We start from the raw sequence: 16,588 nt of genomic DNA, 5'->3' as shown, positions 1-16,588 counted from the left end.
AGGAAAATGGTTGGAAACCAATCCACACCATTACAATGTGCAGGCATTGTGACAAGCCTCAGCAATAAGTTACACACTGACCACTCACATACTCCACATCATTGACCACCCACTTATAACTTGCATACGTTGACACGGGATTATGGACTTTCCTATTTTCACTTCCTGATAAAGAGATAAACTCATGTTTGTCCTTTGAAACCCTGCAGCACTCACATTTCCTGCACTCTGACGATAAACATTGCACATGGAAGCAAAGGTTCTTATTGTCCATCGGCTTATTATTTACACAGACAAAGAAAACAGTGTTTTTGTGTCATCATGTTCATGCATAGTTTTGTCTTAAGTTGAACACCCTTTACATATCCATTCAGATGTGTGATTGGTTTAGAGAGAGCAGTGGTTGTGGGCGCTGTAATCTCTTTTATTTACTTGAAACTGAGATTGGAACCACAGACATGGTAAAATCCTGTTGATACAAAAAATTAACTGTTGCTGTTCAACTAACATTGGACCCAGTACAATGAGGCTATCCAGCTGTGCAGATCCCAGCACTGGATGCAAATGTCCGGCAGAGTCAGATATCCTTCAAGAGCTGATTCAAAAAGAGGAAATGATGAATGTTTCTGATTAATTGCAGATTTTTCATTTTTGTTCTGTTTTCAGCTAGTTTCCATGTTTCGATAAGGGGAGGGTACTGTTCATGTTCCTCTGTTACTACCGTTTTTATCACAGTTTGATGTGTTTTTTTAAATCTAAGTTACAAACCCTATACTCCTTTCCTTACTGATCTAATTGTTGTCACATGTTAACAGAAGCTTGCGTTGCTCTTTGGAGTGTCCACACTCTCTAACCTTCACTAGCAGTATGCCGTTTGACCATCTCACTCACCCAGTATGCTGTTATTGCTTCTGCCTGTTTTACTGTGACTCTGTTTCTCTTCTTGCTCTTCACTTTCATTTCTTCTCTATCTTCTTCTTGTCTCTCCAGTCCATTTTTGCTTACCTTCATATTTTGGGCACCAAGGCCACTGGATAATGATGTCAGTGGTATCAATCAATCAAACAAACTTTATTTATATAGTACTTTTCATTCAAACAGAATGCAACACAAAGTGCTTCACACAATAAAAACAATACAGCAATACATCAATGAATCCCAGAAATCAATAGGTACTAACAAATAAATATAAATATAAATATAAATCATGGATACGGACAAAAATAAGAAAAAAATTGTTTGCATATTTCTTGCTGAATGAGGCCCAGTGACATTTGTTAAGGACATCCATGTGTTCAAGACAATAAAATCTGATTTTATTTATTGACCATATAGCCTGTCGTTAAAGCTAACCTCATTTTAGTACCACCACAAGCAAAGTTCTGTGAATAGCAAAGGCACCAGTTTGTTGTTTCAGCCAGGACTTTGTCGGGTGTCAGGAGTATTGCATTCCCAAGGCACAGTACAGTCTGCAGGGCTTTGTACTTTCTGTCTTCTTCTTTCATGACCTCTACTACTCTTCTTCTCTTCATTTCCGACTCTCACCCCCATATTCCCTCATGAATGCTCACTGACATTCCCACTTAACTTGTTGTCCTGACAGCCAGCCTGTGTGGTAAAGCTCTTCTTCCTGCTGCTCTTCCCTACCGCACGCTAGCCCGGAGCCGCATTCCCCGTCCCAGCATGAGTCAGGGTTGCAGTCGCGACACCAGTCGCGAGAGCAGCCGCGACACCAGCCCTGCTCGGGGCTTCACTCCTCTGGGTGAGTACCGCTGAGCTAAAAGCTGTCCGGACTGCCTCTCCCACTGAGTGTTTTAACAGCAGAATCTTGGCAGATGCTTACATGAGCTTCCTTCCTGTTGTCTGTGTTTTTGTAGTGTTATTCTATCTCTGCCTGTCTTTCTGTGTGCATGCACTAATTATGTCTTTCTGGGTTTAAGGGAGGATTACTGTTTTGTGTCCAGTGTCTGTTCTGAATCCTGTTTTTTATTATTATTATTATTATTATTATTATTATTATTATTATATGGTATTACTGAGAAAGTACCATATTAAAATGTATCTTCTTGACTCTTGACTTTTATTAAGTTGAATTCATGTGTGTCAATAATTTCTAAATAAGTCAGTGTACAAATGTTGGGAATTTTAAGTATAAATGAAGTAGATGAAACAGAAACAGCAAGTAGTAGTTACAGTGAGTATTCAACCCACGCACAGTACAGTAGCTGCTACTTTAGCTCTTGTGCTGTTACATACTGGTGATGTCGTAACACTGCAGCCAGTAGGGTATCGTCGAGGGATCTACAAAACAGCATATCAGCTGTAGGACTGTCACTGCTGTTAGCATAGCATAGATTAAATGCTTTTTATGCTTCCATGACAGCAATAGCAGTGGCCAGAGGCATTATGTTTTCAGGTTGTCCCTCCATCCGACCACCCATCTGTCCTACTTATGTGAACGTGATATCCATAGAATGCCTTGAGGGAGTTTCTTCAAATTTGGCGCAAACATCCACTTGGACTCAAAATGAACTGATTAGATTTTGGTTGTCAAAGGTCAAAGATCAAAGTCACTGTGACCTAACAACAAAACATGTTTTTGGCCATAACTCAAGATTGTATATGCTTATTATGACAAGGATTCACACAAATGTCTAATAGAATAAAATGATGAAGTGATGACATTTAATAACCACAAGGTCAAAGGTCAGTTTTCTGGCCATTACTCAAGCTCGCATCTCTGGAACAGAAGAGTAGCAATTTGGGCAGATAATGAATTAGTGACACTAATCTTGGGTGTCCACCTTGAGACTGTGCTGATTGTATTGATCTTCTGTGCTGTCGGGGGCAGATTTGTGTGAAGCATTCATGTTTTCATAGATGTGGATCTAAACTGTTAGTGTAACTTGATTTGCGGAGGCATACGACCATGAGGCAGTAATTCTAGTTTATTGTTGTTGTAAAGGTTGTTATGGTTGTTTCTATGGACCATCAGTCTGTAGCCCCTTGTACACAGCCCGTTCAAGGTGGGAATGTTGTGCATTTATCCCCCCTCGTCATTCCGTGTAAAACGTTGAAACACAGAATGGGGTCATTGTTGTTTCGCTGTCAAGCCAGAGGTACAGTAATAACAGCCGATTTGACGTGTTAAATGACACTGGGTGCAAACATTGTTTTGTTAAACATAGGGATGCACCGAATATTCGCTAACTGAATATATTCGGCCGAATATTGCAAAAAAAACACACATTCTGTATTCGGTGGAATAAGTGAAAAGCAAGGCCGAAAAATAGCGGCGTGTTTTGATGATGCAATCAAACAGCGTGCGGTGACGGACCGAGTAAAATATCGGCAGTTGCGACTAAAAATAGTTTTGTGCGAGCAAAAGAAATCATTCAGGAGCACGCTGTGCCAGTACAGATTTCAACCAGCAGCAGAAACGAAAGGCGAATCCTGTCGGTTGTGGGTTGAACGGGGGTCACAGACACAGACAGGAATGTATTCCTGTCAAATACAGCGGCCATACTGCTCCGCAGCGCAAGATAACGGCTTACTGGCTATGGAGAAGCCCGGCTCCAGGTGAATAAGTTGGCGTCATGACTGCCCAAAAGTACCTGGACAGCCGAGCCGTGGTGGCACACAGGTATGTGACGTGTCAGAGGAGAAACGAGCTGTTCACGTTTCTCTCTGTGTGGCAGGTAATGGTCCACAAACCTCACCGCGCTTTAGGGACTGTTCTTTACTTGTGAAGGGACTGTTCTTAATTTGTCAGGGGAGGAGGGTGGCTGGTTGATTTTTATTTTATTTATTTATTATATTTTGATCCCCCCTATGTTAATCACTTATTGATGCCGTTTTTGAAGTATGAATAAGTCAATAAGTAATTCATTCCATTGAAATATCAGTGATGTATTATAGAAAAGTGATTTATCTTTTTATAAATGACAAAAGGCACATCTGCCTCATTTTCGCTGTGGTATCGTGATACTACTCAGAACCGTGATACTTTCACTGGTATCGTACCGTGGGTTCCAGTTTTGGTACCGTGACAACACTAATCTGGAGGGGCTTCATCTGCAAAAACTAATGAAAAACTAAACATCGGTATTCGGTATTCGGCCAAGCGTTTAATTTTATTCGGCTTCGGCTTTGGCATCCCTAGTTGAACATCACACAGTTTTTGCTTCTGGAATGGCAGCAGGCTGTCTGGAATCACACACTGGGGAATCTGGCGCTGTTTGGGTCAGTGTAGAAAAGCAAAGCTGGTGTAATGGTGGATCTTCTTTACGACAATATTGTGGAATCCCTGCATAAGAGGGTATAAGTGGTGAAGTTGTTAGTAATTTCTTAACACTGTAGAGTCTTCACAGAATTCAGATTGCTCAGTTTATTCTGAGGGGTGATGTTTAGTTTTGGATGCATTTGTCATGAGGTACAAAGTGTGGAATGAAATGCAGGTACATGTCATTTACAATGGGCCACCCCCTATTCTACTGTACTGTATATCCAAATATAATTCAGTAAGATGTGACCCTTTTCACACTGCAAAGCTAACTCAAATCTCTCACCTATTGGTCAAGACATTAAAACCACTAACAGAGGAAGTCAAAAACATTGACCCTCTTTTTACACTGCAATTTCTGTTGGAAAAACATTGGGTCCGGACATTCCTGTGCATGTCACCTGATGTGCACCACCCACCTGAACACCGTTACAGACCACGTACAGCCCCTTATGGCACTAGCACTCCCCAATGGCAGTGGCCCCCACAGCATGACAGTGCATCATATCACACCGCAAAAACTGCTCAGGCATTGCCCCACGAACGCGACAGAGAGATAAAGGCGTTGAACTGGGGCCGTATTCACAATGCTTCCTCGTGCAAAGAGTTGCTCCTAGTGATATAATTCTAAGAAAATTTTTAGAATTGTGACGCTTTCTTAGAATTTCCCCTTAAAGTTAAGACTAGGTCCTTGTAAAGATAAAAGTTATTCACAAAGCATCTTAACCCTTGAAAGGGCTCTGAAGGTGAAGAACTGTTAGCAGGGAGGAGGACTTTTAAGAGGCTTAAGAGTTTCTTAATCAGTGGAGAAAATGGTGGAAACACAAACAGGTCGGAGAAATATTCTCCAAACACTGAATGACAGTGAGTAAATAAAATGCCATAGATTAGATTGTGCAGGGATAATATTTGTGGTCGATCTAATTAGGGGTATGCACGCCTTTCCCACCTAACACAATATCATTATAATGCCAGAAATAAAATGATAGCAACACTAAGATACTTGAAAAACTGGAAAAATGCAACAGTGCAGCAGTGATGACTTGGGTCTATCTCAGTCTTCCATCAGCAGTGATCACACTAACACTGTCACAGTCAGCAGTTCATCTAAATTCCACTGGGTGTCCACATCTTGCAGGCTCACAAAAGGGTGTGTCTCTGAAAACCAATCACATCTGTTAAAGAGAAAGCATCACACCTAGCAACAGGGTCAACCACACCTCCTCACTAATATAAAAGTTTCTGTTTCCTCCCTGAGAGTTGCTCTGAGAACTTTCCTAAATCACTTCTAATCTAGGATGCCTTACTAAAAGGTTTGAGGCTAAGCTAGGAGCTCTCTGAGAGTGTTCTCAGAATGTTGGTGAATACGGCCCCTGGCCTTTAAATTCCCTGGATGCCAGTCTGATCAGGCTTCTGTGGGACATGCTGATGCCCCACCTCACAATCCACAGGACTCAAAGGATCTGCTACCAACACCCTGGTGCCAGACCTCAATAGGTCAGAGCCAAGTCCGATCCAAGGAGTCCCCACTGTTGATCAGGGGTACCTCTGGGGTGCCCACATATCCCATGAATTTTTGATCAGATTGGAATTTGGGGAATTTGGAGGCCACTAGTTTGATGCCTTTAGCACTGTGATGTTCCTTTGTCCATTCCTGAGCAGTTTTTGTAGTGTGGCATGGCGCATTGTCCTTCTGGGGGGGAGCCAATGCCATGAGGGGGGTGTACTTGATCTGCAATGGTGTTTGGGTGGGTGGAGCGCGTCAAGCGGCATCCGCATGAATGCCAAGCCCCAAGGTTTCCCGGCAGAACATTGCAATGTAACAAGAGGATCAATATTATTCACTTCGCCTGTCAGTGGTTTTAACATTTTGGGTGATCGGTGTATCAAAAAATGGTACTCATTTCTGCAAGTGAAAACTTGATGTAAATATCAAGCTACCTTGTTTATTTTCAGTCTAATCATTTATTTTCAAAATAAAAACAAAAACATGTCAAAATCAGGCAGCAGTGTGAAAATTACCTCTAGCTCAGAGGTTTAGGTATTAAACCTGTACTATGTGTCACTAACCCCCTGGTCTGGATGTTGCCCACCTCTCCTGTCCCCTGCAGCCTCCCGACGTCACTCCCGTTCAACCAGCGCTCTCTCCACAGCCGACCCCCACAGCCAGTCAGGTGACCTGCATGCCCAGACCTCCCGGTCCCTCTCGGTCCCCCCCACCCCACGATTCCCTACGTTAGAGGCAATAATGCCTACCGAACCAGCATGCTTCTGTTGTTGTGTAAAGTGATGTGACTGAAGGCAGCATCATTCCATTACTTTATGCTCCTTCCCGGTATCCTTGAGCTTTTTTTTGAGTATTTTCGCAAACAGGAAAGGTGAGAATGGACAGGTTGTATTTGTTTAGCATGTGAAGGGAAACATCATGTTTTCATTTGCTCGTCCATGAATCACAACAATTTTTGTGATCTACAGCCTGAATTAGCCCAGCTTTACTTGTTGTTTGCCATCCTTTGAACTCTGTGAATTGTGCCACTGTTGTTTTTAATTTTTAACATATGAGTTCGTGTTTAAGCTCTACCTCTTTGGTGCATCATTGGTGCTCTACATCCTTCATTTCCCCGAGAAACGGCATAGCTACAATGTATGCTTGTTGTTTTAGTCTTATAGTTTGGCCATCCTCTATTTGTGTTTTTCATTTAACATTTGGTGGTTGGTGACTCCCTTTGGTGGTCTTTCAGGTCATTCACTTACAGTACATTGCTTTTTATTCAAAGGTGGCAAAAGCAAATAGTAATGTTCTCTGTGTGGTTACAAAAATAAGAAAAGCATCCTTGTTTTTTGTCCATTCAGGTAAGTTACAATAGCCACCTTTACTTTACTTTATTACTAAGCTTTACTCACCATCTTCCTTTACCCTTTTCTTTCCCAATTTGTGTCTAGACCGATATGGTTTAATTCACCAAGCAAGAATCTCTGCATCAGTCAATGCCATGAGGGTCCTTAACACTGGCACTGAGGTGGAGGCAGCAGTTGCCGATGCTCTGGTAAGATGCTGTGAAATCTTTGCCTTCCGTAAAGACATATTTTAATATGTTTGATTTTTAGAGGGGCATTGTTGTTAAAACAAGGAAAAGGCAAAGTTTTCATGCACACATTCTGTATAGATTTAGTTGGCTGAACTGCAAAGTTGGGTGTCAGTACAAAAGTGCTTTGTACCTGACTTTAATATCTTAGAGGGTATTAAAGTCTTTAAGGGGACCTATTATGTGTGCTACTGCAAGTGTTTACATACACATGTAGCTACATACTAACGTCAGGTGGTTTATTTCTCCCAGATATTTGGATCATATTCATGTTGGAACATGTTCAGATCTGAAGATTTTAGTTTAGAAGCTTTTATTGGTGATTTTTACCTGTAGAAAGTGCCACTACACAGTCACTCCCTGGCTGCAGTGCAGAGACCCCGAGATACAGAAAACCCAAAAACATTGACCAGCCAGAGCAAGCTGGGCTTTTTCAGGAGGAGGGCTTAAAGATACAGGTGCTAAAACAGAGTGTTTTGGACAGGGTGAATACAGGTGTTCCAGCACAGACAGTTTAAGAAAATAAAGGTTTTTTTCACCAATAAAACAATACAAGTATGAATGGGAAAAGAGCATAATAGGCCCTTAATTCCTAAATTCAGTTGACAAAAGCCTGAATTTTTTTCTGTGGGTTGTCAAGATTGTTTTGACAGTGGATTTAGCACGCAGGAGACTGTTCAATCCTTTTTTGTAGAGTCAGCACCATTAGACCTGCTACAGACACTGTCACTGCTGCAGCCACAGTGGGCTGGAATCTCATCATCTTATATTGGGCAAATGTTGATGATTGCAAAAACTTTGATTAAATTGATATATCATGTTTTCCATTATCCATCCAATTTCTGCCACCTAGGTCACATTAATTGTTTAGTCATGATTAAAGGTATATTACTAGGATCTATTTTTATATACAGCAGACAAAAATGTGATGTGTCAATAAATCCATGTACTTAAAAAGGCATTTTGTCCTGACTGGTCACCTGTCCTCCTTTGACCAGTATGACTTTGAAAACGGCATTACATTGCAATGTATTATTTATTTAAAAGGGCTTGAAAAGACTTACATGTATTTTGGTGAACTGCAGAAACCCAGTGAGAATGCATAACTGGAGGTGACTTTGAACACTGGTTAGGGGGGTTTTGCCACTATGAGTGTGTTAAACTTAGGGTGCTTTTACACCTGTAGTTTGGTTCATTTGGTCCACACCAAAGGGAAAAAAATAATACATTATTGCATTTTAGTTTTGGTTTCCTTCCTGTTCACACTGACTTTCTGCAAAGGAACAAAGAGGAGTAAACATGAAGTTCTGCCAACTGACAGGTGACTCATTGATTGGTCAGTTTTGATGTTTGTCATCCTGTATTATCAGGACCCACAAATCAAATCAATCAATCAAATTCTGTTGACTGACAGAAGTTTCTGCACTTAAATGCTTCTAAAATGTTAATATTTATGCTCTCTGGTTTCACAAAGAGCTCATAAAGAACTAACTGATTGTAAGCATTATAAGGAGGCTGTTATTAGACTGCAAATCAATGGCATGTTATGAATAATGACTAATACAGAGACAGGATGAAAAGAAAGTATCTTGTACAGTAATGATTTGGGGCTTAATTCTGTGGGATCACTGTCACACACTTTTTAATGGACTTAATGAAGAGACAAAGTACACAGTGTCGGTCACAATGATGGCAGTCTTAACAGCTTTTTAATCAGGGAAAACACCCTCCCTGACATGCGCACGTTAACAGTGTTACATGTATGCACTAGTATAAATAGATTATGTGATACGTGGCCTTTATCAGGATCAATTACGAGATCACAAACAAATTTCACAGTTAGCAGATGGATTTAATGTTGGTTTAGCTTTTGAAATCATGCTATAGTCACATATCTGCTGTCATGAAATCCTGTGTTTGGTTTGTTTTCCTTAGAAAAGTATGATAAAAAATAGGACACGCACATCCCCGAAGCCCACTGGGTTGGGTGCTAGATCACAAAGTATCAAAAGCATGAAAAAAGACGAAAGCGATCCGCACACCAAAAGAGCTCCCGTATGCAAGTGACGTTTCGAGCGTGACGCTCTTCCTCAACCTGCTAATCATTACAGTGAAGTCGCCATCTTAAATACCCAGAGTGCAAAGATTCCATTATGAGGTACATCTCTAATAGCAGGAGTACAATTCTGCCATATAAAATAAAATATAATGTTTAGTGGTACATATATATAAAACATATATACTACGTAAACAAATATATAATATGTAGAAAAATATATTGAGGATTTTATATACATATAGAGCTGGAACACCCCACTGCATAAGGTTCAGAAGATACAGTGTACGGGTCAGGTTGCTGCAGCCCTACATGAACATGATCAAGTACAAAAACATGTACCACTAAACATTATATTTTATTTTATACAGCAGAATTGTACTCCTGCTATTGGAGATGTACCACATGATGTAATCTTTGCACTGTGGGTATTTAAGATGGCGACTTCATTGTAATAATTAGCAGTCTGAGGAAGAGCATCACGCTCGAAACGTCACACATAATAAAAATTGCATACGGGAGCTCTTTTGGTGTGCAGATCGCTTTTTTCTTTTTTCATGGTTCGTTTTCTTTCCCACCACAAACAAACCATGAACCAGAGTCCATGTTGAAGCAGACCAACACCCACCTTTACGAGCAGTCTTGGTCCAGTTGTTTGGTCCACACCAGGGTTTGATTGACAGCTTTCACACCAGCCCAAACACACCACACTAACCACACAAACGGACCAGAATTTGTTTTAACCGAACCAAACAGGTTAAGTGTGAAAACACCCTTAGTGTTGCTTTGAAATAGCATACCAAAGCCAGAGATAGTGGGACATATGTTTCTAAAATCAGGATGTTTTTTTAAACCTTTTACAAATATTTGGACTTTTAAGTTTTAAAAAGACACAGAGACATACAGGTGTTATCCAGCCACAATTTGTATTATTGGTCTGACACATATCTTTCATGCTTGGGTAATTTGAGTGGATGTTTTCTGGACTTAATCTCTGAATAGAAACTGAGTCAGCAAAGCATATTCAATTCTTAGTCTAAATGTATGCTCATACAATAGATTACAATGGCTATGAATATTAACAAAATGTCCGCGTGTTCCTTAATTATGAGCTTTACTGAGAGTAACTGTACTTGTTATTTGTTTCCCCTTTAAACCTCCCCTCTCTCATCTTTCCTTCTTGGTTGTTTGTTACCATTTCAGCTATTAGGAGACTCCAGGAATAAGGTAGTTGGTCATTTTACATACTGTTCGTGTATCCATGCCATCATGCACTAATCAAGTTGAGAAAACAGTAATGCAGCTTGACTCATCAGATTGGCTCATGACACTCCTCTACCCCAGCCCCTGTTGTACTTCTTTTTGATTGAATTTTACCTTGAATGTTTTTGTCCATCGCATTGTGGTTGTGTGCATCTACAGCATTGCACCCAGCTTCTTCTTTTTTTTTTTTTTCACCTTGTGATATTATTGAACCTCATTGTTTTGGTGCATTATTCATATGTGATCATGAGATAAATATGCTCTACTCTTTGAAGTGTCCCCCACTGCATTGCATTTGTAATCAAGACCTTTTGCTGACTTATGGCACTGCTTGACTGGCTTTTGATTTGAAACAACAAAAAAAGTATAACTTTCAACTGAGGAATTAGGCACCACAACTGGGTATGTATCCAGTTTGCCCTTAAACTTAAATTAACATCCAGAGAACTGTACAGGAAACTGCATGGCTCCCTGATGCAACTGGCAACCTTTTTTTAACTAGACTTTTACATCAAGACTAAGTTTATTTCCCTAAGCACTTTTCCTTCAAAGCCTGTCTTACATTTTCTTCACATTCTCTTTACTCCCACAGAGGAAGCCATTGAGGCGGAGGTACGAATCACCAGGGATGTACTCTGATGATGACGCCAACAGCGATGCCTCCAGTGCCTGCTCTGAGCGCTCATATGGCTCAAGGAACGGAGGCATCCCTCATTACCTGCGCCAGACGGAGGACGTGGCGGAGGTCCTGAACCACTGCGCCAGCTCCAATTGGTCAGAGAGGAAGGAGGGCTTGCTGGGCCTGCAGAATCTCCTCAAGAGCCAAAGAATACTGAGGTGGGATTGGGCTCATGGATCTTGACTAAGGTGTCAAACCATGCCAGACAGGAAATGTGAGCTTTGCCCAGCTCACTCAAGTGTGACCAAGAGCTTAAGACTGTGTGTCATCTGCTTCAAGGAAGATGTTAATGTGTCATAGGTCTGAATGGTACAATAAGAGAGAGTAGGCAGCAATCTCTAGATATCAACAGAATCAGGAGTTTTGCCTGTTACTCTTTACAGGAGTCAGGGCACAAGGATATGAAAGCACACAGGGTTGATTCTCTCAGTATTGTCAAGATACAAAAATTAGTTGCATTAGAAAAGAGTCCCTTGACTGTAAGTTGCAACTGAAGGGTCTTTAGTATCACTTCCTTCCACCCCACGTAACATGAGCAGGGCATAAACATACTGTGTGCACTTGAACAATTTTGGCATAAATGGCTGATTGCCCAGATAATTTACTCCCCACTGAAAAATACTTATAATGGGTTTGTCCGAATATCCAAACGTGAGTTGTCAAGTGCCTACTTGTCTGACATATTTTCGATAACTGCCACAAAGACAAAATGCCTGTAACCAATTGGCAACCTCTGTGGCTGAAAAATGAATCCAACACGGAAGGGTTATGCATAATTATGGGCGGGCCACTTTGAGTGACAGGCTGTCTGGTGATGACGTGTTCAGCTTCTCAGTCCGCCCCTTGCTCATCCAAAGCGTCACCCTCTCGCCCAAATATGGTCACTTCCGGTTCCAAAAACCAATGGCAACAGGTGAAATGCAGAACTTGAGGTCTCAAAGTGGGAGTGCACAAACCAATGGGTGATGTCACTGTTGCTACATCCACTATTTTTATATGTACTTCAACTGGCCAAGTGTAGCAAAGAAGACGTGATAAATTATGGGATGCATTTCGAAATGTGTGCATTAGCTCTACTATGTTGGCATTTTTCCCAATGTGAGACACTTTTGCCTATTACCTGGTCGAGCACTTAATTGCTGAATACCTCAAGTGTGGGACAGAGCTATTGTCTTTGAACAATGCTGAAGGGATAACATCAGAGTGACTGGATGTCTCTGTTGTTGTACAGTCTTGGTAAGAGCATGTATTAATTTAGTAAAAGGCTGAGATGGAACTATAGGGGCTAAACTGCTGAGGGTTTTATGATTATCTGAGCTTTGATGTTTGAAGGAGTAAACAATAGCACCTCCCGAGATCTGTAGACACATGAAAGAATGTAAATACCAAGCTCTGCTTTGGAAGAGCGATTCTTGGATTTTAGCAAAATGATGTCTGTCCTTTTAACGTGAGAAATACATAAAGCATTTTGGCGAATTCTTTCCTGCTTTACTTACATTCTGTTTTTGTTTACTGCAGCCGTGTGGAGCTGAAGAGACTCTGTGAGATCTTCACAAGGATGTTTGCAGATCCACATAGCAAGGTAAAGAGGATGACTTGTACTTACCGAAACACTCCAACTAATTATGACTTAGTGCAAAGGCATGGTATTCAAAATACAGCAACAAATGATGGAGCTGTGACTCCCTTGAAACTAATGGAATGTCTTTTGTTGCATGGTCTGCCTTGCTGTGGATTTAACAACAGAGAGTAAGTGTGTTTTTTATCCGTACTACTACAGACATTAACCCACATCCATCTGAACGTGAGCAGTTTGATCTTGTTTAAGTCAAATAAAGCTGTGTTGTGTGATAAATGTTTGAACCGTGCATATGTTCTCAGGTGTTCAGCATGTTCCTGGAAACTCTGGTGGACTTCATCACAGTACACAGGGAGGACTTGCAGGACTGGCTGTTTGTCCTGCTCACTCAGCTGCTGAAGAAGATGGGCGCAGACCTGCTGGGCTCCGTCCAGGCCAAAGTCCAGAAGGCCCTGGATATTACAAGGTCTGAAACGCAAGCCACGCATGGCTGTCCGGGTCACTGGGAGTGGCGAGCAAAGATTAGTGGCTGTTGTGCATTTCCAAGGGATAATGAGGAAATATCACACTATTTGAGATTAGTTTTCCATTAACCATGTAGTGGAATGTAAACATTAGTAATTGTCTGAATGATTCCTGTTTTGGAGCTTCTTTGTCACTCAGTGTGTGGTAAACTTTGAGAGTAAAACAACCAATAGCAACAGCCTCACAACCTCTAAGTAATATTTCTGTACAAATTAAAACTGACAGGTTGTCATGGAAATAGCAGAAAAAAGTAAATGTCTTATTTCTTTAACTTTGTCAGGGAGTCCTTCCCATTTGACCAACAGTTCAACATTCTGATGAGGTTCATCGTCGATCAGACTCAGACACCTAATCTGAAGGTAAAGTAAAATCAGGAGGACTGATTCTGTTCATAGGCGACATGAAATTGATTGGTTAGTATGACTGATGCAACTTTTTTAAGATGTGACAGAAATTTTTTTGCCTTTAGGTTAAGGTGGCCATTTTGAAGTACATCGAGTCCCTGGCTCGGCAGATGGACCCGACTGACTTTGTCAACTCCAGCGAGACGCGTCTGGCCGTATCTCGCATCATCACCTGGACCACTGAACCCAAAAGTTCTGATGTCAGGAAGGTAGGCCGTGATTTGTTTGTCCTGTATATCTCCATTTACAGCGGAAATTTCTTTGATAGCCAAAACCTTTTCCTCCGGAGTAATGTTTAGGTCTTTCTTATTTTAAGCAAGACAACTGTACATCACATTTTTAAATTTACCTCTTTTATCTCTATTATAGGAGTGTATAGAAGCTGAGAACATCCGTGCTTGCACTTATTTTTTAATGCCCTTATCTCAAGAAGTTAATTATTTCATTATCTTGAGATAACCAAGCTTGTTTTCTTGGAATAATTACTTAATTTATGTTGATTCTGGAGAAAACAAAAGGCTGATTTCAGCCTTCAAAATCACTGTCAAGGATTCTTTTTAAATGACAAGAACTGATCTGACTGCTATCTCTAGCAGAAAGACACATTGCAGTTTTTATCTGTGTTACGGTCTGATGCGTTCAAAAATGGGTACTCCTGCTCTGAGATTTTCATCTTAAACTAGTTGCTGCAGTTGCCCAGATGCCCTCCAAGAGGAAATTATTTTTTGTTGCGGTGATAACGGGTTGGTTATTTTGTTATCTTGAGAAAGCGAAATAATTTAACTCTAAGAACTCTAAGACTACTAAGAATTTTGAGAAGACGGCATTAAAGAAGTAATTGTAAGTGCAGCCTTTCTTGGATTCCCTAAGAGTGACTAAAGGATGTAAACTATTATTGTAGTTTTAGGTTCAACTTGTAGAAAAACCTGCAACTTGCAAAAATAATTATTTTAATGTTGCAACATTTTGGTAACTAGACCTTCCCCTTCTAGTTATGGAAACGTCACAGCATTAAAATCATTATTTTTGGAAGTCAAACAGTGTGCGCGAGTTTTTCAACAAATTGTGTTGTGCTTGTTGCTCTCCTACACATCTGTTTGGAAATAGATGTGCAAATTACTCCTTTGTTCTGAGTTTTAGGTTCAAACAAGGTGTAATTCGGCACACATAATCCTTATGATGCAATGTCACATTTCTGAACAGTAAAATTTAGGGCCCATAATGAATGAAAAGAGGATACATTAGATCTCACATCGAAGCCATCTTGCCCTCTATAATTTGTTTTGCTTGTTTTTTGTGTAGAATGGGCATAATCTACAAAGGAATTTATGCCATATTAAACAAGTATAATAACATTACAAGTGGGCAAACGAAGATTTGCAAAACTAATTGCTTTGAGACTTACATTTAGTGTGAAGTTACATAACATAGTGTGAATGAGATGTATATTGTTAATTGATTTTAGAATATTTATTTATGGAGCAGGTTCATTATTCCAAAAAGATAATTTTTTTGCTTGACAACTAATCAGAGGATACACTCGACAGGCAGTGACATCTTGTATACCTCCAGACTTTTTTCTCATTAGAATTCTTCAGCCTGTGGTGTTTGTTTAGCAACAGTTGTAAACTTTGATAATAGGCACTCTCCGTGTGGATGGCCTTGGGTCAACGGCCCATTATCTTCCTCTTGTCTGACGCGCGTCATATGTTCTCCCTCTGTGTCCCCTGCTGTTTGTTTTTCCACTGCTGTTCTTCCAAATGAAATCCTCACCCAGTGTCAAATCAGGGCCCCATGTCCAGGCATGCTGCAAATAAGATAAAGACAATATACTTATTGTATCTGCCGCTGAAAGCAACCCTTGCGTAAGTTTGTTTTCATGGGTACCAATATCCATTACCGGAGGTTTGATCCTCACCGTATTGGTTTGTGCTAGGTTGTTATGAAAGATTGGTTCAGTGTTGCATCCAAGTGTGATGGTGGAGGACCTGTGTCATGCTGTAATGCCCATTCTGCCTTGCCACTGTGCCCCAGACCCTTCAAAACTGGGTGAGCGAGGAGCTAGCTGGCAGGTCCAGTACTGCAGCCTTACTGTCTGCTGAGGGCAACCAGGAAGAAAGGTGTAAGCAGGTAGAGCCCACTCCAACAGTCAATCACAACACAACACGATAAGCACGCAATGCCCCGCCTGCCCGGTACCTAACCAACATCTTTCAAGACAATGAAAACTCAAGTGTGGCATCTGTCACTCACCTCTACCATTTACGCTCCAGCTGTTTTTTGCTGTAACAACCTAAAAAATCACTCTGTGCCTTGCAAATTGATCACTCACCAAACAGATTGAGCTTGTTGTGCAACCACAAAAGACTTTGGTTTAACCTTGGTATTTGTTGGAATGACAGGAGATGCTTGTTGCTTTGTATGAATGGGCTTGTGAGCCAACCTTATTGCTCAACATTGATAGGAATGCTGTTTTGTTACTACTGTGTGCCTAACACGTTTTGTTTGTTTGTGACTCACCTAACCTCTCATCCACCTGCATACCTGCATGTTGTTAACATTTTGTTTTTGTACAAAAAGAGAGATTCAAAATATGTATATAAACTAGTTGAGCTCAAGCATATAATTAAGTTATATCTGTAGGAATTGTGCCAAGTAAAAAAATTCAAAATGTATACATAATTACATCACATGATGTATGTATTCATTTGCTT

The 16,588-nt window shown here is 40.7% G+C and overlaps 1 protein-coding gene across 1 annotated transcript in view; it reads left to right on the top strand.

Moving 5' to 3' along the window:
* Positions 1 to 16,588, top strand: part of clasp1a (cytoplasmic linker associated protein 1a) — a 122,852-nt gene that overhangs the window by 90,443 nt on the left and 15,821 nt on the right. Inside the window, exons 23-31 of the mRNA XM_078174279.1 lie at positions 1,658 to 1,762; positions 6,394 to 6,456; positions 7,226 to 7,329; positions 11,280 to 11,524; positions 12,885 to 12,948; positions 13,113 to 13,115; positions 13,248 to 13,411; positions 13,751 to 13,829; positions 13,940 to 14,083. Coding sequence (XP_078030405.1) covers positions 1,658 to 1,762; positions 6,394 to 6,456; positions 7,226 to 7,329; positions 11,280 to 11,524; positions 12,885 to 12,948; positions 13,113 to 13,115; positions 13,248 to 13,411; positions 13,751 to 13,829; positions 13,940 to 14,083 — 971 coding nt within the window. The remainder of the gene's footprint in view (positions 1 to 1,657; positions 1,763 to 6,393; positions 6,457 to 7,225; positions 7,330 to 11,279; positions 11,525 to 12,884; positions 12,949 to 13,112; positions 13,116 to 13,247; positions 13,412 to 13,750; positions 13,830 to 13,939; positions 14,084 to 16,588) is intronic.

The sequence above is a fragment of the Epinephelus lanceolatus genome, chromosome 14 (genome assembly GCF_041903045.1).
Source record: "Epinephelus lanceolatus isolate andai-2023 chromosome 14, ASM4190304v1, whole genome shotgun sequence".
NCBI lineage: Eukaryota > Metazoa > Chordata > Actinopteri > Perciformes > Serranidae > Epinephelus > Epinephelus lanceolatus.
This window is presented reverse-complemented; position numbering and strand designations above follow the sequence as displayed.